At 58.2% G+C, this 21630-nt stretch overlaps 1 protein-coding gene across 1 annotated transcript; it reads left to right on the top strand.

The window, feature by feature from the left end:
* Positions 1-8104: 8104 nt before the first annotated feature.
* Positions 8105-13954, top strand: CHD1L (chromodomain helicase DNA binding protein 1 like). The gene has a single exon (XM_078857412.1). It carries the CDS (start codon positions 8286-8288, stop codon positions 11598-11600), a length of 3315 nt encoding a protein of 1104 aa, XP_078713538.1. The 5' UTR covers positions 8105-8285; the 3' UTR covers positions 11601-13954.
* The last annotated feature ends 7676 nt before the right edge of the window (positions 13955-21630 follow it).

A 21630-nucleotide genomic window follows, 5' to 3' on the forward strand; every position in this document is an offset into this window, starting at 1 on the left:
GTAGCTTTAAGAGTCTGCTGAGGCAAGTGCTGTTAGCGACTCGCACCGATGATGGACATCACAGCACGCGATGGGGTGGCCGGAACCACGCCCCGTGTGGCCGCCTTTGTCTCCCCACTGGCGACGTGGTTCGCTGTGCGGCTCGTCTTGAATGTATCTGCGTGTATCTCTGTGGGTATCTGTGTATCTCTATGAGTCTCTGTTGCATCTCTATGGGTCTCTGTGGGTTCGCTTAATGGTTCCATAGTGTGGGTTGCATAACCGCGAACGCTCTCCCGTGCCTTCTGTCTTTAATTTATCTTTTGGAATATCTGTGGGTCTCTGTGTGTCTCTATGGTATCTCTATCGGTATCTATATATCTCTTGACGTGTCCCCATGGGTTTCCTGTACGGGTCCATAGTTTGGGTTACATGGTCACGATCGTAGCAGTGGCTTGCGACTTCAATGACCCGTGCATGACGGAGATGTTACACTTCGACCTGGCGATGATGTCCCGACGATGCGGTTGGTGGTTACACCAGTGGTGAGGGGTGAGTGAGTTGGTAGATGGCTGGGTGGGTGAGTTAGGGGTTAGACCAGTGGTGAGTTGGTAGATGGCTGGGTGGGTGAGTGAACGAGTGAGTGAGTTTGTGGTCACACCACCAGTGTCTTCGAGGAGGAACGTCAAAGCCAAAGTGCGCGATGATGTTCGGGACTAGGATGAGGAGTTCATCTTGGACGGCCGCGTTGTTTAAAGCTGCTCAAAGCGACAATAGCAGCAGCAACATTCGCGTGCTCCCGGATCTGAGTGCGATTCCAGTGAGTGCGATTCCAGTGAGTGATTGAATGATGAATGAATGACTGATGATTCGATCCCTTTCATGGTAGCGCGAGGAGGTGCAGGGCTCACCAGAGACCCGCGCCTCCTCACACGGGAGCCCCCCCCCCCCATCCTCGCTCCATTCAGACTTCAATGAGTAACCCTGGCGTGGCGTGCGCGCGTACTCGAGGTGCACCTAGCCTGGCACGAGCGCCGTGGTGATTTCACCGCCAATATTGTGGCGAACGGCGAATGTTGTTGTTGTGGTCGCGGGGGAGCGGTGGCGCAGTGGTTAAGTGCACCGCACCACCCCGTGAGCACGTGAGCTTCGCTGATGCCACCAGCAAGAACATCGGGAAGAAAATAAAACATTCCCAAAACCCACGAGGCCGGGGTAGGGGAGGGACATAGGGTAGGGGGGGCACGGGGTAGGGGGGGCACGGGGTAGGGGAAGGGCACGGGGTAGGGGGGGCACGGGGTAGGGGGAGGGGCACGGGGTAGGGAGGGCACCGCGGTGCGAGGGATGGAGTGGGGGCGAGGGTGAGCGGTGTGGGGGGTGGCGGGGGGGGTCAAACTGGACATCTGCCCAGGGCCCACTAAAGCCATAGACGTCACAGCAAAGCCGTAGACGTCACAGCAAAGCCGAACTCTTCCTGCATCTCGTGCGGAGCCCATCGTGATCGCCGCCAGCCAGGATCACGCCGCCGCCGCTGCTGCCGCTGCTGCACCGATCCACTGCGTCACCTGCACTCGAAGCGACCTCGTGGCTCCATCTCCTCGGTGGACGTCGCCTCTCCCTTGTCGGTCACGCGGGTTGTTGTTTTAACAACCACCACCACCACCACCACCTTACTTCACCACGCTGGTTATTGAAGGGAGGGAGAGTGACAGGACCGGTCCCGACATCATCGGCATGCTCCATGTGAGACGTGACAGCAACTGGCAAGCCCCCGGGGGGTCGAGGTGAGCCGGGGCGGGCGGGGGTGGTGGCATTAAAGCGCCACTGACGTTAGGCGTGGCCGGTGATCGAACTCGGGTAGTGCGCGGCGGCTCGGTGCGCTAACCGCTGCGCCACCGCTCCATCCGTGCAGCCGCGCCAGACACTCCGAGACTCACCCCGACCCCCCCCCCCCCGCGTGTCGATGCAGGCGCCATGGAGCGGGTGGCCACGCTGACGACTCGAGGCCGGCGCCTCGTCTGCGGCTTCTCTGCGGGTCGGGGATTTCTGTGGACACTTAAACGCGTTATCACCAACCATCCTTAACATCATCATCACCAACATCGTTATTATTATAAAATAGTTTTAATGCACGAGCTGGTTGGTATTTTTCATCGCGATAGAGACACCCATGCATACAAACAGAGCTTCAAGTGTTTTCATAGCGCGGGTTCCATAGGAATGTGGAATTTCCACCACTGGCCACAGGCCGCCAGGGCGAGCAGGCAACGGGGGGGGGGCGTCGTCTCGCCGTGTATCGTTTTAGCCGAGACACGCTGCGCCTGTGCGCCTCCGGGTCGAGTTTCAAGACGCGCGCTTTGTTGAACCAACAAGAGGAGGTGGACACATCGGCAGGTAGCGAGTGTTGACAGCCGTCACAGGGGCGAAATATATTCCCCGGAGAGAGGTTTTGTTTTTTTTCCACGGGGTACATTTTCTGGCATTTATCCCGGGCAGTCGGGATTCGTTCGAGCCAACAGCAGTGGGACGCGCTGTACAAACGAGAGAGAGAGACACACACACAGTGGCAACACAAGACGATACTTTATAAACGAGAAGACGGAACGTATTGGGACAGACAGTACCAATAAGATAGATGACGACAGCTCTCGCTCCACTCTCTCTCTCTCTCCGCGTGCGATTTAAATGTTTTGTAAATCCATCCGTCTCTCCCTCTTGAGCTTGCGCACTCATGCTATGACCAACAGCGTGTGTTCAACAACAACAACAACCGCAATCGTTCAGCCACTCGGCAGCGGTGACGTCGTCACGGCGCTTGTGCCATGCGAGGTGCAAGAAGGCCACGTGCAGCGTCGAAGGCTCGCTGTGGAAAGGTGGTCAAAGATTCCCTCTCCATCTCCTCGGTTAAACACACGCGCACTCTACCGGTTTCACCTCATTTTGAGCTCATCAGCAGAGTCCGGCTCACTCGAACAAAGAACTGCCGGACTGGCAGCAGCCGATGTTGGCAAGCGCCCCCCCTCTATCTCGACACCATGGACCGTCATCGCAATAGCACCCCCCCCACTCCATCACAGAGTGAGCGTTGCGGTGACATTGTTTGGCTGATAAATGAATAACATTGATTACGAAATGTTTCCTTTGTTGAGTGAACGTGTTTCTCGCTTTGTCCCACCGAGTGTGAAATTTGTGTTCGAGGAGGAGGCGACCACGTGGTGGTGGTAGTGTTGATGATGACCACGTGGTGGTGGTGATGATGATGACCACGTGGTGTTGGTGATGACCACGCGGTGGTGGTAGTTTGGGGGTTACCACGTGGTGGTGGTAGTGTTGATGATGACCACGTGGTGATGATGATGTGTCACGTGGTGGAAACTCCCCCACCTCGACCTGTGCACCCACGCGGAGCGGCAAGCCTCGTGTGGTCACTACTGGACCCGGTGGGTGGGTGGAGGGGTTTGCAGTCACCTCTCTCATCAACCCCGCCGCTCCCGGGTTCACTTCCAGGCCACGGCTATCATCAGTGGCGATATCATCACAATGAGGTTTGCTAAATTCGTGGAGGGTTTTTTTTGTTGCTTTACCGGTAATCGCATGAGAAAAGCTGGTAGTAAGAAAAAAACACCGGTTGGTTCCCAGTTTTGCCGCACATATCTTTGCGTGGTGCGTGCAGTGCTGTAGGGATGGCATGGCGGGCGTAGGCAGGCGTCGAGGCGTACCCCGGGAGAAGGCGGCACGACAACAACTTGTCGACCATTCTCCATCTGCTCCAACTCCCTTCCCATGAGTGGGTGTCGAGGAAGAGCCATATACCCCCTGTACTCTCCCTCTCTCTGAGTCATCCTCTCTCTCTCTCTGAGTCGTCCTCTCTTTTTTACGATCAGAGGAAACAAGAAGATGCTCGGTGTAGTCGGCACTTTGCTTCGTCCATTTCGGTTTTTTTGTTTTTTCTGAATGCTTTGCTTCATGTGCCCCCCCCTCCCCTTTTTAAATGAAAGTTTTCACAAAAGATTTCACGCTCTGCTCTCCTCCTTCTTACCCCTTCCCTCTCTCTGTAGCCCCTCTCTCTACCCCCCCCTCTCTCTCTACCCCCTCTCTCCCTACTTACTCTATGTCTATGTTCCCCCTGTTTTCTATGTATCTGCACCCAGCCCTCCTCGCAGTCCTACGGCCTCCGCTTCTCTCTGAGGAGTCATCCTCTCTCTCTCTGAGTCGTCTTCTCTCTGAGTCGTCCTCTCTCTCTGAGTCGTCCTCTCTCTCTCTGAGTCGTCCTCTCTCTCTCCCTGACTCGTCCTCTCTCTCTCTGAGTCGTCTTCTCTCTGAGTCGTCCTCTCTCCCTGAGTCGTCCTCTCTCTCTCTGAGTCGTCCTCTCTCTCTCTCTCTCTCTGAGTCGTCATTTCTCTCTTGAGTCGTCTTCTCTCTGAGTCGTCCTCGCTCTCTGAGTCGTCCTCTCTCGCTCTCTGAGTAATCATATCTCTCTCTGAGTCGTCCTCTCTCTCTGAGTAATCCTATCTCTCTCTGAGTCGTCCTCTCTCTCTCTGAGTCGTCCTCTCTCTCTCTCTGAGTCGTCCTCTCTCTCTGAGTCGTCCTCTCTCTCTGAGTCGTTCCCGCTCTCTCTACGCGAGCGAGCGGATCTCGCGCGGCGGCTGCGCTGAGCAGCGTTGCAAGTCGGCATCATGATCAGGAAACTAAAATGCGAATCAGATAAAGTCACCGTGGCCGTTCACCCAAGTGCGTGCGGCGTGGGCAAAGAGGAATTGGACGGCCGCTCCTTCACCTATCGCGTCGTGATATTGGTGGCTACGCGAGGAGGAAATGCGCAGGGCGCGGCGGCGGCAACAGTCGGCAGTGACCTCGACTTGCCGGGCTCCCGGTGCCATTTCCTGTAAAAACAGAGGTCAGAGCCGGGGGATTTCCACAGAATCACCCCCCCCCACTCCCTCCTCTCTCGCTCGCTCGCTCGCGTTCCACACGCAGACGAAGATTCCCCCACCACCCACCCATGAAAACAAAGACGAATTTGCCTCGGATAGACTTTTATTTTTTACACGGTTGTAATGAACGGGCAAAAACAGCGAATTCATTCGGCGATAAACACTGTGGCCTTGTTAAGAAGAAAATTTATATCCAACCCGTGGCGTTTGTCCACAGCCCTTATGCCTCTGGCAGCAGGGACACAGGCGCCTTCCCATTCATCAGGATCTCAACGACGTCACCTCGTTCATAGCTTCGAGCCCCTTTTGGGGCCGTCCATAAATGACATCACGCGATTTTAAACGATTTTTGACCCCGCCCCCCCTTCTTCACACGGCGTCACAAAAAGTCAGACCCCCCCTAAAATATGACGTCACAAAGCTCTGCCCCCCCCCCCAACCATATTTCCATTTTGAAAATAAAACATGCTTCAAATCGCTTTAAACTATTGTCATTGTAGTGCATATTTAATGTGGCGCTACACTCTGATGTTGCAGGAGTGTTGTTATAACAATTAGTGCTGTTGTAACAATTCTATATTTATTTCAAGTTGCGCATTTTGATGTAGCGTCACATTTCTCAGACTCCCCCCCCCCCTCGTCACACATCGTCACAAAAATCTGACCGCCCCCCCCTAGGTGCGTGACGTCATTTATGGACGGCCCCTTTGCACCCCATGCGCTTAACCTTCAACGATGCCAACGATGCCAGTTCAACCCCCGATGAGGCTAGGAGAGCTGAATAGAACTCACAAGCACCACACCCCCCCCCGACTGTTGTGATCCACCCAACGCAGGAGATTGACGCCTGGCGTTTGATCTCCCACCAATAGCTCATGGTCCACCCTCAACCGCATCCACTGCACAAACCATGTCACAAGCGGAAAATGACAACGCACTGTCTCTACAAGTTTGTGTGTCATCTCGACGCGGCGTCCATGGGGTTATTGCGCGTTCCACAGTGCGGCAGTCTGTCTGTCAGTGCGTGACGTAGTCATTCACCCGTTGTGACGTACGAATCGGACGCACGCGGTCACTGACGAAGACAACGCAACAGAATCTGCAGAGTGCGCACAGAGGCGAAGAGTCGAGACTGCACGGCCCTGCTGGGGCGCCGAGAGACAGACGGACGGACGGACGATCGATTGATCTACACCTGGCCGCACATCTGCACTCTAATTGGAAACGAAGTCGCCACTGCATCCAATTTACACTCAGGGCCTCGAGTTGGAGTCGCCGTAATTGCCACTTCCTCGAGGCAGCAGTGGGACCGCGCGCTCGGCTCCTCCCCGCCCTGTTGCTGGGTTGTCCCAGACTCGGTGCACCGCGAGGCCACGTTACGTGCCCTGCCGTGCACCTAGCCTGGCACAAGCACTGCGGGGCGGTGACATCACCGCCACTCAGCGGCGAGTGCTCGCAATTTCACACCCACGGAGACGCGCGCGAGACGATCCGGCGACTTGCGAAGTTCTCTATCCAGCAGTGGATAGATGATGACTGATGATGATTGCTCAATTGCAGTGCTTTGTGAATCCACTGCTCGACAAGGCCGGACGAAGGCCTCCCTCCACACGCCGGTGTGGGCCGACGGACCAACGATTCAACACGCCGGGCAGGTGCGGTGAGCTATGGAGAGCCGTGGGCAGTATTCCAGCTCAGGTGGCGGGTTCATTTCGTAGCGCGGTGCGCTAACCACTGCGCCACCGCTCATTTAACCCCGCCCTCTCAGCTCAACAAATCGTAACCGGGAGGTTCGGGGCTGGATGCCACCTGGGGCCCTCTCAGTCGTTAACGACAACGACAACAATCACGATCATCAACAACAACAAAGACCACAGAGCCGGTATGGAGCCCTCTTCTGTGTGAGGCCCGGACCGGATCGTCCCCCCACCCCACCCACCACGTGTGTGTCCCCCCACCCCACCCACCACGTGTGTGTCCCCACCCCACCCACCACGTGTGTGTGTCCCCACCCCACCCACCACGTGTGTGTCCCCCCCCACCCCACCCACCACGTGTGTCCCCCCCACCTCTGAGCGGCTCAGTTCATCTCGAACCCGACCTCAAATGACCCTCAATAGTGTTGAGTTTTCCTTCCTCCCATCCTCTAGTCCGCTCGGAACGCAGTTGGAGTGTTTGACTCTTTGGCTCGGCTGCCCGGAGCAAACAGAGCGATAGGCGGGTCAACATTCGAGATAAGGAGAGGCACATTTACAGCCAAGTGACATGGCTCAAAACTTGACGTCCACATTATTTGACGGGATAATATTGACTGAAGCTGCCACATCTGCGGCAGAGCGCCATAACGCATGATGATGATGATCATCATCATCGTCGGAGTAATCATTAGCCATGGTCAATCCACTGCTGGATGAAAGCGACTTCCCCAACCTCCCCGTGTCCGAAAGCCATGGGGAGGCAGTCGTATAGCAGTGTATTGATGATAAAATGGCTGCACATTTGGCCATTGTTTTTTTGTATGCAAAACAAACAAAGCTTCGTGTGTTGCTCTGTTTTTCTCGCTATGGGAGGAACGTGGGTTCGATCCTGACCCTGACGCCTGCTGCATATTTGGAGATTGCGTCTCTCTCTCTCTTTCTCTCCGTGGTCGCGTGAACTTTTCTCCGATGTTTTACCCTCCACGTTTAACATCAACATCACCACGAGTTTAGAGTAATTGTCCGCCGCTCTAAATTCCCACGTGATGAGCCAACTTCGTTGAGCTGTCATCTGTGCGAGCTGTACAGCTCAGTGGGGGGGGGGGGGGCTTACACCTCGTAAACACAAATCTAAATGCTGTAGTTCAGTGGTTCTTGACCTTCGTTGCAGCTTGCAGCACTTTGGTTCTCAGAGAGGGCATCTCGCACCCCCAGGATGAAGAGCCACTCTCTGCTGGAGTTGAATCACTTCGCGTTAACCCGGGGGAACCCCCATGCAGAACCAGGGGGGGGGGGCAGCCGGGAACAGAACCCAGGTCCCCCCCCCGCCCCCCGTTGCTGCGAGGCACGAGCTTGGTCGACGCTTCGCGACCCCTGCCGCGCAGAGCGATCATCAGTCGAGCGGCGACTCGTTGCGCGCGACCGGTCGCGCGGTGACACCGCCAACGCGGCCGGCGTCGTGACGTCACCGCGCACCCGCGGCCCAGCGGTCACGTGACGCGCGTGCTGCCATTTCCGTGTTTTGGGTACGGGGAGAGACAAGCGGGGAGAGAGACACGAGGAGAGAGACACGGGGAGGGACACACCAGGGAGAGACACACGAGGGAGAGACACACGAGAGAGACACACGAGAGAGACACACGAGGGAGGGGGGCGTGTTGTTGACACGGCCGAGATGTCGGCCCCATCACTCGGCGAGCAGCAGCAGCAGCATCGCGGCTCCTGCACGCGGGGGGGCCTCGTGCTGCGAGGGTACCAGCTGGAGGGGGTCGAGTGGCTGAGGCGCTGCCGCGAGGGGCAGCACGGGGCCATCCTGGCGGACGAGATGGGGCTGGGCAAGACGTGCCAGACCATCGCCTTCTTGCTTTCACTCGTGCGTCGCGACCGCGTCGACCGCCCGTTCCTCATCCTCGCGCCGCTCTCCGTGACGCACAACTGGCAGGACGAGATGAAGAGGATGTGCCAGCCGGCAGGCCGCCACGACGAGGAGGAGGAGGAGGGGGGAGGTCGCGACGACGACGACGAGGGGAAGCAGCAGCAGGAGGAGGAGGAGGATGAGGAGATCTCCATAATCGTGTACTTGGGGGACATCGAGAAACGGGGCAAGCTGCAGGAGAAGATCAAATCGGGAGCGTTCCACATCCTGCTCACCACCTACGAGCTGTGCCTCAAGGACGCGGCCTTCCTCGGCAGCCTGCCGTGGTCCGTCCTGGTGGTGGACGAGGGCCACCGCCTCAAGTCTCAGAGCTCGCTGCTGCACCAGGCGCTGCTCGAGTTCGACATCGGGCAGCGCGTCCTCCTCACGGGCACGCCCGTCCAGAACAACCTGGCGGAGCTCTACTCCCTGCTCAGCTTCGTGTCGGCGGGCACCTTCGCGCCCGAGGGCCTGCGGGCCTTCGTGCAGCGCTTCGCGGGCGTCGGCAGCGACCCCGAGCGCGCCTCGGAGCTGGGCGACCTCCTGGGCCCCTTCGTGCTGCGCCGCCTCAAGACGGAGGTGGCGGCCGAGCTGCCCGCGAAAACGGAGCTGGTGCTCTACCACGGCGTGTCGGCGCTGCAGAAGCAGTACTACCGCGCCATCCTGTCGCGCGACCTCGACGCCCTGGAGGACCCCACGACGGGCGCGCGCGTCAGGCTCATGAACATCCTCATGCAGCTGCGCAAGTGCGTCGACCACCCCTACCTGTTCAACGGCGCCGAGCCCGAGCCCTTCGTGGAGGGCGAGCACCTGGTGAGCGCCAGCGGCAAGCTGCTGGCGCTCGACCGCATCCTGGCGCTGCTGCGCCGCGAGGGCCACCGCGCGCTCATCTTCTCGCAGATGACGCGCATGCTCGACATCCTGCAGGACTTCCTCGAGTTTCGCGGCTACAGCTACGAGCGCCTGGACGGCTCCGTGCGCGGCGAGGAGCGACACCTCGCCATCAAGTCGTTCGGCCAGAAGGACATCTTCGTCTTCCTGCTGAGCACGCGCGCCGGCGGGGTCGGCCTGAACCTCACGGCCGCCGACACGGTCGTCTTCGTGGACAGCGACTTCAACCCGCAGAACGACGCGCAGGCGGCCGCGCGGGCCCACCGCATCGGGCAGACGCGGCCGGTGAAGGTGATCCGGCTCATCGGGCGCAGCACCGTGGAGGAGGTCATATACCGGCGGGCGGAGGCCAAGCTGCGGCTCACGCACGCCGTGACGGCGCAGATGAGGGAGGACAGCGATTCCAACGACATGAAGGACGAGTCTCCGAAGCAGCTGTCGGAAATCCTGCTGGCCGGCCTCGGGACGCTGATGGAGTCGGACGAGGGCTCCTCCGTGGAGATGGACCTACAGGCCATTCTGGGAGAGAGCCGCGACGGGTGCTGGGTGATCGAGGAGCCGCCCGCGGAAGGCGTGGACGCTCCTCCACGGAGGGGCGCGCTCCGCCGGCAGACGGAAGACGACCGGCGCATTCTGGAGAGCGCGGATTACTTGAGGGCGCCCGCCAGCTCGTCCGACCTCACCGCCCTGTCGCTGCTGCGTCAGGATATGAACAGCCGGGCGGGCGGCGCCGGGGGTTCGTCGCAGAGTTCGGCGGCGCTGGCCCTGCCCGTCCGGCCCGAGCGGTTGCCGCTCACGGAGGAAGAGCGAGCCAAGAGGAAGGAGCGGCGCCGGCAGCTGGACAGGGAGCGTGACCGCGCCCTGGCCGCGAAGAGGGCCCGCATGGACGTGGAGCGTCAGCGCAAGAAGCTGGCGCTCTGGAAGGAGGCCGGCTACGAGTCGCTCAACGTGGCGCTGCGCGGGGAAGGCGCCGCGTCGGACGACGCGAGCGGAAGCGACGAAGACGTCGAGGGTGGCGCTTCGGACGAGGAGGAGGACGAAGAGGGGGAGGGGGGGCAGATCCGCTACGTCCTGGGCGACGTGACGCTGCCCGACGCCCCCGCGGGGCGCAATGCCATCGTGGTGCACTGCGTGGACAACTCGGGCCGCTGGGGCCACGGGGGCCTCTTCTCCGCGCTCGACAAGAGGTCGACGCAGCCCAAGCGCTGCTACGCGCGTGCCGGCAAGATGGGAGACCTGGCGCTCGGGGACGCGCACCTCATTCCCGTGGACGACCGCGTGAGCCGCGCCGGCGGCGTCGACACGCTGGCCCTCGTCGTGGCCCAGAGCCGCGATCCGAACAACGTCCTGTCGGGGATCTCGCTGGCGGCCCTGGAGACGGGCCTCAGGCGCGTGCGGCGAGCGGCACGCAGGCTCCGCGCCGGCGTCCACCTGCCGAGGATCGGGCACGCGACGCCGGGCTTCAACTGGTACGCCACAGAGAGGCTCGTCCGCAAGCACCTTGTGTCGCGCGGCGTGCCCACGTACATCTACTACCACCCGAGGAGGACTCGCCAAGGGGCTGCTGCGTCCACCGCCCGGCCTTCCTCCGCGCCCAAACCCGCGGCCTCCGCCTCATCCGCGGCCTCCGTGGCCTCCACGACTTCTGTGGCATCCGCCCAAACGGCGGCGCAATCTGCGGCCACCCACAAGCCGGGCCCCAGCGTATCCGCCTGCATCAAACCGGCTTCAGCTGCCGCCCTCTCTCCATCCTCTTCATCATCCTCCTCCTCGTCGAGCCGTCCTCCTCCTCCGTCGTCGTCGTCGTCGTCACCGTCTCTCGCGGCCGGTCCCGGCGACCCGAACGCGGCCGGTTCACCGTCGGGGCAGTCGGACTCCTGGTCGCTGGGGTTCCCGGACTTCATGTCGGGGGTGCGCGCGCGCTTCCTCGGGCTCCCCGAGGCGGAGGCGGCGCGCCTCGCCCGCTACCTCGTCACGTTCGACGGCGACGTGAGCGCCGGCGTGGACGCCGACACCACGCACCTGGTGACGGCGGGCCGGGAGCCCGGCTCCGGCGACGCTGAGACGCTGCGGGAGGCGGTGCGCCGGCGGCCCGACCTCACCGTGGTGACGGCCGCGTGGCTCCGGGCCTGCTTCTCCGCTCGCGAGAAGCTGCCCTGCGCTCCGTTCGTCGTTGACGTTTAAACGCGGCGGCTACGCCCGCTGCCGCCGCTCGCGCTGCGTGAGGGTGTTTCTGCTGTCGCGCCGCGCAGCTCTCGCGATGGGTCTTCTGGTCGTGCCGCGCGTTGTTCGGCACGACGTTCCCTTCCATTCCTGAGGGGGTGGCGAGATGTTAACTACCTCGCCTGGTACACAGGAGGTCGTGGGTTCGATCCTGTCCCTGACGCCTGCTGTACATTTGGAGTTTGCGTGTCTCTCTCTCCCCGTGGTCTCATGGATTTTTCTCCGGGTCTTTTGGATTTTCTCTCCACATTTAGAATCAACGTCACGCGTTTCGAGTATTCGGCTGCAATACATTTCCACCTGATAAGCTAATTCGTGAAGCTATGATTTGTGATAGCCAGGTCGCTTCTGAAAAAGAGCTACCCAGCTCTGGGGGCCTTAGCTGGTAGAATAAAAAAATAGTTCAGCGTTACAGTTTATTTATAAAAGCTCCCGGCCCTTGGAGCGAAACGGCGGACATCGTGCCGAGCGACGCGCGGTGTGACCTGAACACACGCGCGGTGAGCGCCATGGATCGTTTTTGCTGTTAACCCCCCCCCCCACCACCATCGACGTGCTGGTCGGACCTCGCGTCGATAGCCGAAGATATTTTATTTTACATTCAGAAGGGGGCAGCCAGCCAGCGGTGCATCACCCTGTGTCTGAGAACGCCCCCCCCCCCCCGCGGAAAACGACGTGATAGAACTACTTCTGAGCTGACTGCAGTCGGCCTCTCGAAGCCACGCTCGGCAGCAAACCTTTTTCATGCCCCATGCAGAGGATCGAATGCCAAAATAGATTTAATTTGTTTTAATTCTCACAGCAGGACTTAAGCTAATATAAGCGACGAATCTAATTACATGGACTCCTCTGTCATCATGGGAGCTCCTTTGCTGTACCAAAATATAAGAATAGGTTTTCCCCTTTTTTATGGCAAAAAAATAAGTGTTTAAAATGTTAGAACACCAAACTGAAACCTTTTAAACGGAATCATGTCTGCATTAACCACAATACTTGTGGTCAGAATGCAAACAAAAACATACTATGATAATATATTGGCATTGTCCTTGAAACTGATTGGTCCACACCAGAGACGCCAAAAGGTGGTGTTTGACCAGAGGCCTTTTGGCGTCCTCTGGTCGAACACCGAGACTCGGCTCAAAAGAAAGCTGTCCCTGGTGTAGACCCACTGCGTGAACGTGGCGGCGTCTTGTTCCGTGTGAGCGAGTTGAACCCCCTCGAGCTCCCAGGTAGCTTGGTGGTTGTGTTGACCCCTTACCCCTCCCCCGTGCTGTGATTACCAATCATCCGGTGCGTGCGGCAAGTAAGCGAATTAGCTTGTGAATGGAAGATGAGATTTGTAATTGCCTAGTGCTGCACTTAGATATCAATATAGACCCATAGAGGTGCATAGAAAGCCATTTAGATGATCTCAGGCTCATAGAGATACATAGATTGCGAGAGATACATGGAGACCCGAAGAGATGCATTAAAGACGAGCCACAGGAGTGAGATTGTGGCCATGCCACCCACACTTTGGCCCACGCAGTCAACACCACTGTGGTCTACGCACCCTCAACGCAGGAGGAACAGCCGCACCACGCAAACTTTCTCCCTGCTGAAGCCCTCTCGTCATCCTGACAGCAGCAGCAGCAGCAGCCAGACCTCGACATTGGCACTTAGCTCGTGAACCTATCGCCCGCCACTCACAATGGGTGAAATAATTTGGCTGTCGCCTGATGAAGCTGGTTGTAATTACTGGCGAAACGTCGTACTCAGATTGTAAATGTTGTGGCTTGGCTCTCCAACACACCGGCGTGCTGTACTAGTGACGAATTGGCACGTTCTGTTTACGTGACAACCCTTACTAGTTGGCTGTGTCGGGTGGTGGCGGGTTTCACGACACAGTTATATATTTACGGGATCTAACCCAACAAAAACCTCGATTGTCAGATAATTTCAGTTTACATTTGGCGTCATTCTGCTGACGATCGCCAGAATTGCTGTGCTTTTGTATTTCACACACTCAGTAACATTCTTAACTATTAGTACTGTACTGTAGTAATGTATGTTTTTTTTATCTCATTGTCAAAGCTAATACACTACAGTACACGGACGGCAAAGTGGTAAATAAATACGGATAAAACATTTGTTTGAGTCGTACACATCTGGCACGTGACAATGCTACTCTTGAGTCTTGCTTGGACCACTTAAAATGATCTACTGCATGCGCTATGAAGAAGGGCCATTGCCCGAAACGTCGCCTACTTTATTGATGACTACATTTTTTGGTACCTACTGCTTTAATACACCAAGCCCAGAGGAGGTTTGCACGCTTCCAAGTGGGCCTCCGACGAGGGAGACGGAGCGCAGGCGATGGATGACGACTCCACGACGCGAGAGGAGGAGGAGGAGGCCGCCATCCAGCAGTGGATAGATCGCGACGACGAGGGCCACTGAAGGCGCCGCGAGCGAACGGAGGAGGAGGAGGAGGGAGCGGAGAGGCACGAAGACGTATCCGTGGCGCCGCGCGCGAGCGTCACTGACGCAGGGGAAGGTCGCGGAATTCCAACGAAGGGGAAACATCGTCGCGTGATTTGTCGTTCTCGAGGTGCCCCCGCCAGCGTGGCTTTGTAGATGTGGGGGGGGGGGGCGGCGCAGGGCGCAACCGCGGATTTGAAGACGTTCGGAGACGTCGTCCCCCCCCCCTCTCTTTATTTTTAATGGAAATGTACAACTTTATTAACAAGAACATCAACACTCCTTCTGCTCCACCACCACCTCCACTACCTCCTCCACCACCTCCTCCTCCACTACCTCTTCCACCACCACCTCCTGCTCCCCCACCACCTCCTCCACTACCTCCTTCACCACCACTACCTCCTCCACCACCACCTCCTCCACTACCTCCTCCACCACCACCTCCTCCACTACCTCCTCCACCACCACTACCTCCTCCACCACCTCCTCCTCCACTACCACCTCCTCCACTACCTCCTCCACTACCTCCACTACCACCTCCTCCACTACCTCCTCCACCACCACTACCTCCACCACCACCTCCTCCTCCACTACCACCTCCTCCTCCACTACCTCCTCCACTACCACCTCCTCCACTACCTCCTCCACCACCACTACCTCCACCACCACCTCCTCCTCCACCACCACCTCCTCCTCCACTACCTCCTCCACTACCTCCTCCACTACCTCCTCCACCACCACCTCCTCCACTACCTCCTCCACCACCACCTCCTCCACCACCACCTCCTCCTCCACTACCTCCTCCACTACCTCCTCCACCACCACCTCCTCCACTACCTCCACTGCCTCCTCCACCACCACCTCCTCCACTACCTCCTCCACTACCTCCTCCACCACCACCTCCTCCACTACCTCCTCCACCACCACCTCCTCCACTACCTCCTCCACCACCACCTCCTCCACTACCTCCTCCACTACCACCTCCTCCACTACCTCCTCCACCACCACCTCCTCCACTACCTCCTCCACCACCACCTCCTCCACTACCTCCTCCACCACCACCTCCTCCACTACCTCCTCCACCACCACCTCCTCCACTACCTCCTCCACTACCACCTCCTCCACTACCTCCTCCACTACCTCCTCCACTACCTCCTCCACTACCTCCTCCACTACCTCCTCCACCACCACCTCCTCCACTACCTCATCCACCACCACCTCCTCCACTACCTCCTCCACCACCACCTCCTCCACTACCTCCTCCACCACCACCTCCTCCACTACCTCCTCCACCACCACCTCCTCCACTACCTCCTCCACTACCTCCTCCACTACCTCCACCACTACCTCCTCCACTACCTCCTCCACCACCACCTCCTCCACTACCTCCTCCACCACCACCTCCTCCACTACCTCCTCCACCACCACCTCCTCCACTACCTCCTCCACCACCACCTCCTCCACTACCTCCTCCACTACCTCCTCCACCACTACCTCCTCCACTACCTCCTCCACCACCACCTCCTCCACTACCTCCTCCACTACCTCCTCCACTACCTCCTCCACCACCACCTCCTCCACTACCACCTCCACTGCCTCCTCCACCACCTCCTCCTCCACTACCTCCACTACCTCCTCCACCACTACCTCCTCCACTACCTCCACTACCACCTCCTCCACTACCTCCTGCTCCCCCACCTCCTGCTCCCCCACCACCTCCTCCTCCCCCTCTTATTTTGGAGGACAAAAGGATTTTGTGTGCCGTCTGTCCGTCGCAACTGTTTTTTTAAGCGAAGAGGCACAGGCATTGTTTGACTTCCAAGTTTCCAAACGGGTGAGGTTATCCGGCACGGGGAAAAAGAACGCTCGTGCGTGGAATGAGGGGGGCTTGCGTGCGTGTGTTTGCGTGCGTGTGTGTGTGTTTGCGTGCGTGCGTGTGTGTGTTTGCGTGTGTGTGTTTGCGTGTGTGTGTGTTTGTGTGTGTGTTGTGGTGGTGATGACGATGGCGAAGAAGAAGTGGGCTAATTTTATATACATTTGACATTGTAAGATTAAAATCTCTGCAATGTTTACTCAACTCGGTCAAATGCAGTCGCGATTAAATTCAGCCCCGCACGTGTGTTGTTGGGGCGTCATCGTCATCCTTCCTCAGCCAGGGTCGATCCACTGCTGGACGAAGGCCTCCTCCCCTATCCCCCGCAGCAGCCGACAAACCCGCCCCGTAATAATCCACACGCAGCGATCCGCTTCCATCGCTCCGTGGCCGTGGACGCGCAGCCCGGGCGCTCTCCCGTGTCCCCGAGTGGCGCTCGGGCAGAGTCAATGTGACACGTGGCGGCTGTCATTGTCCGCCATCTGTGCTGGGAGAGATCCGGGGGGGGGGGGGTTGTGGGGGGCTGGGGGGGCTGTCAGCCCCCTCCCCGGGGGCTGTCCCCCCCCCCACCCCCTCTGCTAATTGAGCGACAGAGCGAGCGAGAAGAGTGAGTGGCGCAGGCAGACGGCGGGTTAATGGTTGTAAGGGACGAACTCTAAATCAATCTCGCATCATCATTACAATCAGCATCTGCAGCAGCAGCAGCATCAACAGTGGCAGCGTTATGAACAACAACATCATCATCATCATCGCCGTGTTGTGTAATTGTAGAGCATCAGTATCTACGCCCCGGCGTTAGCGTAGTCCGATATCGATTTATCATTAGCGTGGTCATTGACTGGTAATTGTCAGTACGCATCATCCTCGTCATCATCGTCGTCATCATCCTCGTCATCATCATCCTCGTCATCATTGTCATCATCCTCGTCGTCGTCATCATCCTCGTCGTCATCATCCTCGTCATCATCGTCGTCATCCTCGTCGTCGTCATCATCCTCGTCGTCGTCGTCGTCGCTCACACGAGGTACCCGCGTGGACTCGCGCGGCCTCCACCACGCAAGAGCGCACATCACGTCGAGCAGGCGAGTGAGTGGGCGAGTGAGTGAGCGAGTGGGTGAGGGAGTGGGTGAGCGAAGTGGGCGAGTGGGTGGGCGAGCGAGTGGGCGAGCGGGTGAGGGAGCGGGTGAGCGAGCGGGTGAGGGAGCGGGTGAGCGAGCGGGTGAGGGAGCGGGTGAGCGAGCGGGTGAGCGAGCGGGTGAGCGAGCGGGTGAGCGAGCGGGTGAGCGAGCGGGTGAGCGAGCGGGTGAGCGAGCGGGTGAGCGAGCGGGTGAGCGAGCGGGTGAGCGAGCGGGTGAGCGAGCGGGTGAGCGAGCGGGTGAGCGAGCGGGTGAGCGAGCGGGTGAGCGAGCGGGTGAGCGAGTGGGCGAGCGAGTGGGCGAGTGAGTGGGTGAGCAAGCGAGTGAGTGGGCGAGTGAACGGGCGAGTGAGTGGGTGAGTGAGTGGGTGGGTGAGTGGGCGAGTGAGTGGGCGAGTGGGTGAGGGAGTGGGTGAGCGAGTGGGTGAGCGAGTGGGTGAGGGAGTGGGTGAGTGAGTGGGCGAGTGAGTGGGTGAGTGAGTGGGTGAGCAAGCGAGTGAGTGAGTGGGCGAGTGAGTGGGCGAGTGAGTGGGCGAGTGAGTGGGCGAGTGAGTGGGCGAGTGAGTGGGCGAGTGAGTGGGCGAGTGAGTGGGCGAGTGAGTGGGCGAGTGAGTGGGCGAGTGAGTGGGCGAGTGAGTGGGCGAGTGAGTGGGCGAGTGAGTGGGCGAGTGAGTGGGCGAGTGAGTGGGCGAGTGAGTGGGCGAGTGAGTGGGCGAGTGAGTGGGCGAGTGAGTGGGCGAGTGAGTGGGCGAGTGAGTGGGCGAGTGAGTGGGCGAGTGAGTGGGCGAGTGCTCAAAATGCCCCCCCCCCCCCAATATATTGCTATAAAATAGATTTCTGTTTATATGATTGTGGTTATGGTTGTACTTTATTAATCCCTAATCTCTGCCATTACAATGAAACAAGACAAGGTAAAAAAAAACAGAGCAATGTAATACAATACACTATTAGACGTTATTGTAAAAAATAAATAAAAGTCCATCCTAGGTGTGAGTGAATTGTTTTATATTTTAGGCAGGAAATTCGTTTTCAAATTTAGATTTTTTTCTGGGTGGGGGGACCCCCAGACCCCCTGGAAGATTTGGTCCCCCCCAATGTTGACTCCATGGCTACGGCCTTGCCGTGATGCACTGGATGGCTCGCCCACGTGGACACGACATCGGATTCTGTTCGTGCTTCTGCTGCTGGCGATCACGATTCTGATGCGTCTACTCCTGTTACGGATGCACGTGGAACTTCTTTCGCACCCTACGTAGCCCACCGTGCTAATCGGAGGTCCGGGTGCTGCTGCTGCTGCTGCTGCAACGACCACTGTGGCGATTTCCACTTCTGATGGAGCTCCTGCTGATGGTGGTTCTGCTGACGCTAATTAACTTACGGCTGCTACTGCTACTGATGATGACAATGATGATCAAGCTGTTGCTCCTGACGGTGACAAAGCTCCTGCTGCTGATGATGAAGTTACTGATCCTGCTGCTGCTGCCTGTTCTCTGCTAAACGCGTAACCGCACTGGGCAGTGCCTCCAACTGTGGATCTCTTTGTGAGCGCACGTGGCGGGGGTCATGACCTCTGCGTTTTTGGGGAGGGGTGGGGGGGGATGGTGGTGAGTGGGGAGCGGTAGTGTAGCGGTCAGCGCGCTGCGCTTCGAACCCGGCGACCCGAGTTCGATTCACGCTCAAGGCGACCACCAACACCGGTGACGATTATCTGAACCGGTCCTGGGCCTCCCCTAGGTCGACTAAGCCTCGAATGAGTAACTGGTGAGGTGTGTAAGCATCGCCGCTGGGGAGACAAATGCGGCCTGGCGTGGTGCTGCTCATCCCCCCCCCCCCCCCCCATAGTGTGCCGTGCCGGCTTTCATAGGTGCTACTCGCTAACAGCACTTGCCCCAACAGTCTGGTAAAGGCTATACGGGGGATCTTTGCCTTTGGTGGTGGTGGTGGGGGGGGCAGTGCCTGTGGTGAGGTTTCCGCTCGCCACCCTCTGGGGGTTCGTGGGACGCGAACTCGCCAGTGACCTCGCGTCAGCTGGACGCGTGGGTCGCACGGTTCATAAAACACAGCGACCTCTTCCCCCCTCCCATCGCCCCCCTCCCTCCCCTCCCTCCCATCCCTCCCTCCCATCCGTCCCCCCCTCCCATTCTCCCCTCCTTCCCATTCTCCCCTTCCTCCCATTCGCCAATCCCTCCCATCCCTCCCATCCCCCCTCCCATTCTCCCCTCCCTCCCCTCCCTCCCATTCTCCCCTCCCTCCCATTCTCCCCTCCCTCCCATTCTCCCCTCCCTCCCCTCCCTCCCATTCTCCCCTCCCTCCCATTCTCCCCTCCCTCCCCTCCCTCCCATTATCCCCTCCCTCCCATCCTTCCCTCCCTCCCATTCGCCAATCCCTCTAATCCCTCCCCACCACACTCCTATCCTCTCATCCCTTCCCATCCCTCCAATCCCTCCCTGCGTGGTGGCGGTGGAGGAGTGGGGGGCCGAGGAGAGGGGTTTGGGGGGCGGGGTGATCGCGAGGGGCGGGGCACGCTGGGGGTCTGGGCTCCTGGGCGAGCCCCCCTCCAGCCCCGCCCCCCTCGCCCAGCCCCGCCCCTCCCACGGCGTGTCGGCTCTCGCTGTAATGTGATTGTCTGGGCCGATCTCTGCGCTGAGTTATTTCGCTAAATCGATACCGCATCTCGTTCGCATTGATTTACGCTCCTCAAAGGGGCCCCGCGCACTCTCACGAGCGGGGCCACGAGAGGCTTCCACCCTTGGCCTATTATCCCGGTATTCGAGTAACCGATCACGCGATACCGATTCGCGTCGGTTCGATTAATCGACCGATAGCACGGACAACCGATTATTCCAATAACCGATCACGCGCTACCAATTACCCTCGGTGCGATTAATCGACCGATAGCACGGACATCACGATTATTCCAATAACCGATCACGCGCTACCGATGATCGGTTCGATGTGCTCGACGAATCACACGGACCATTCGATTATTCGAGCAGCTGATTGTCGATTATCGGTTCAACGACTCGACAAATAACGCGAATATCCGATTACTGGATCAAAGGAATTACTCTACCGATTATCAGTTCGATTAATCGACGAGTAGTGTTGTAAGGATCAGTATATATTGGGGGGGGGGGGTGGTGGTTTAATGCCATCATCATTCTAATCAATCCAAAGTTCCAGTTGTCGTGAGTTTTGTTTTCGCCTAGGGGACCCCTCCTCCAGACAACCCTGGTAGCAGCTGCCTCTGTGCGGCACAAGTGGACATTGATCTCGTCAGTTCGGGGTCATGTTTGCTGTTGGTTATTCCAACTAAGCAATCGTAGGGTAAGTTTAACACTTAGTAGCAGGCTTTCGCGACCAGTATCATCCGTAATAGAGGATTTTTGAATTAATTTGATGACGCTAGTTGTGATTACTGGCGAAACGTCGTACTCAGTTTGTAAACGTTGTGGCTTGGCTCCCCAACACACCGGTGTGCTGTACTAGTGACGAATTGTCCACGTTCTGTTTACGTGACAAACCTTACTAGTTGGCTGTGTCGGGTGGTGGCGGGTTTAACGACACAATTATTAAGTTACGCGATCTAACCCAAAAATACCTCTGTTATGTAGGGAAAGTTGTTCGCACGCTGCGTCACGAACTCGGCAACCCGAGTTCGATTCCCGCTCACGGCCAACATCAGCGACAGATTTCTGCACCGGTCCTGGGACTCCTCTAGGTAGACTCAGCCTCAAAACATCGCCACTCGGGCGACAAAGGCGGACGGGCGTGGTGCTGGCCACCCACTCCCTCGTGTGCCGTGCCGGCCTTCATAGCTGCTACTCGCTAACAGCACTTGCCCCAACAGTCTGTGCAGGCTATTGGGGGCATCTTTGTCTTTGTGTATGTAGGTGTCTGTGTGTGTGTGAGTTGGAAATTAGGGGAGCGGTGGCGCAGTGGTTAGCGCACCGCGCTACGAACTCGGCGACCCGAGTTTGAATCCCTGTTCACGGTCAACACCGGTGACGATTATCTGAACCGGTCCCGGGTCTCGCCTAGGTCGACTCGGTCTAAAACGAGTGCCGGGTACGGTGTGCAAACATCGCCACTGGGGAGACAAAGGTGGCCGGGCGTTGTGTTGGCCACCCACCCCCTCGTGTGCCGTTCCGACCTTCATAAGTGCTCGCTAACAGCACTTGCCCCAAAAGTATGTTTAGCCTCTACGGGGGATCTTTATCTTTGTGTGTGGAGGAGTGTTAATGTGTGCGTGTGGGTTGGAATGTTTATGTTTGAATGTGCGTATGTCGGTAGGGGTGTTCTCACGTGTGTGGGTAGAGCGTGGCTGTGTGTGTTTATGTGGGTACGTGTGTAGAATGTGTCTGTGTGTGTGTTTATGTGGGTACGTGTGTAGAATGTGTCTGTGTGTGTGTGTTTATGTGGGTACGTGTGTAGAATGTGTCTGTGTGTGTGTGTTTATGTGGGTACGTGTGTAGAATGTGTCTGTGTGTGTGTGTTTATGTGGGTACGTGTGTAGAATGTGT

Source organism: Lampetra fluviatilis, chromosome 6, assembly GCF_964198595.1.
Source record: "Lampetra fluviatilis chromosome 6, kcLamFluv1.1, whole genome shotgun sequence".
Lineage (NCBI taxonomy): Eukaryota > Metazoa > Chordata > Hyperoartia > Petromyzontiformes > Petromyzontidae > Lampetra > Lampetra fluviatilis.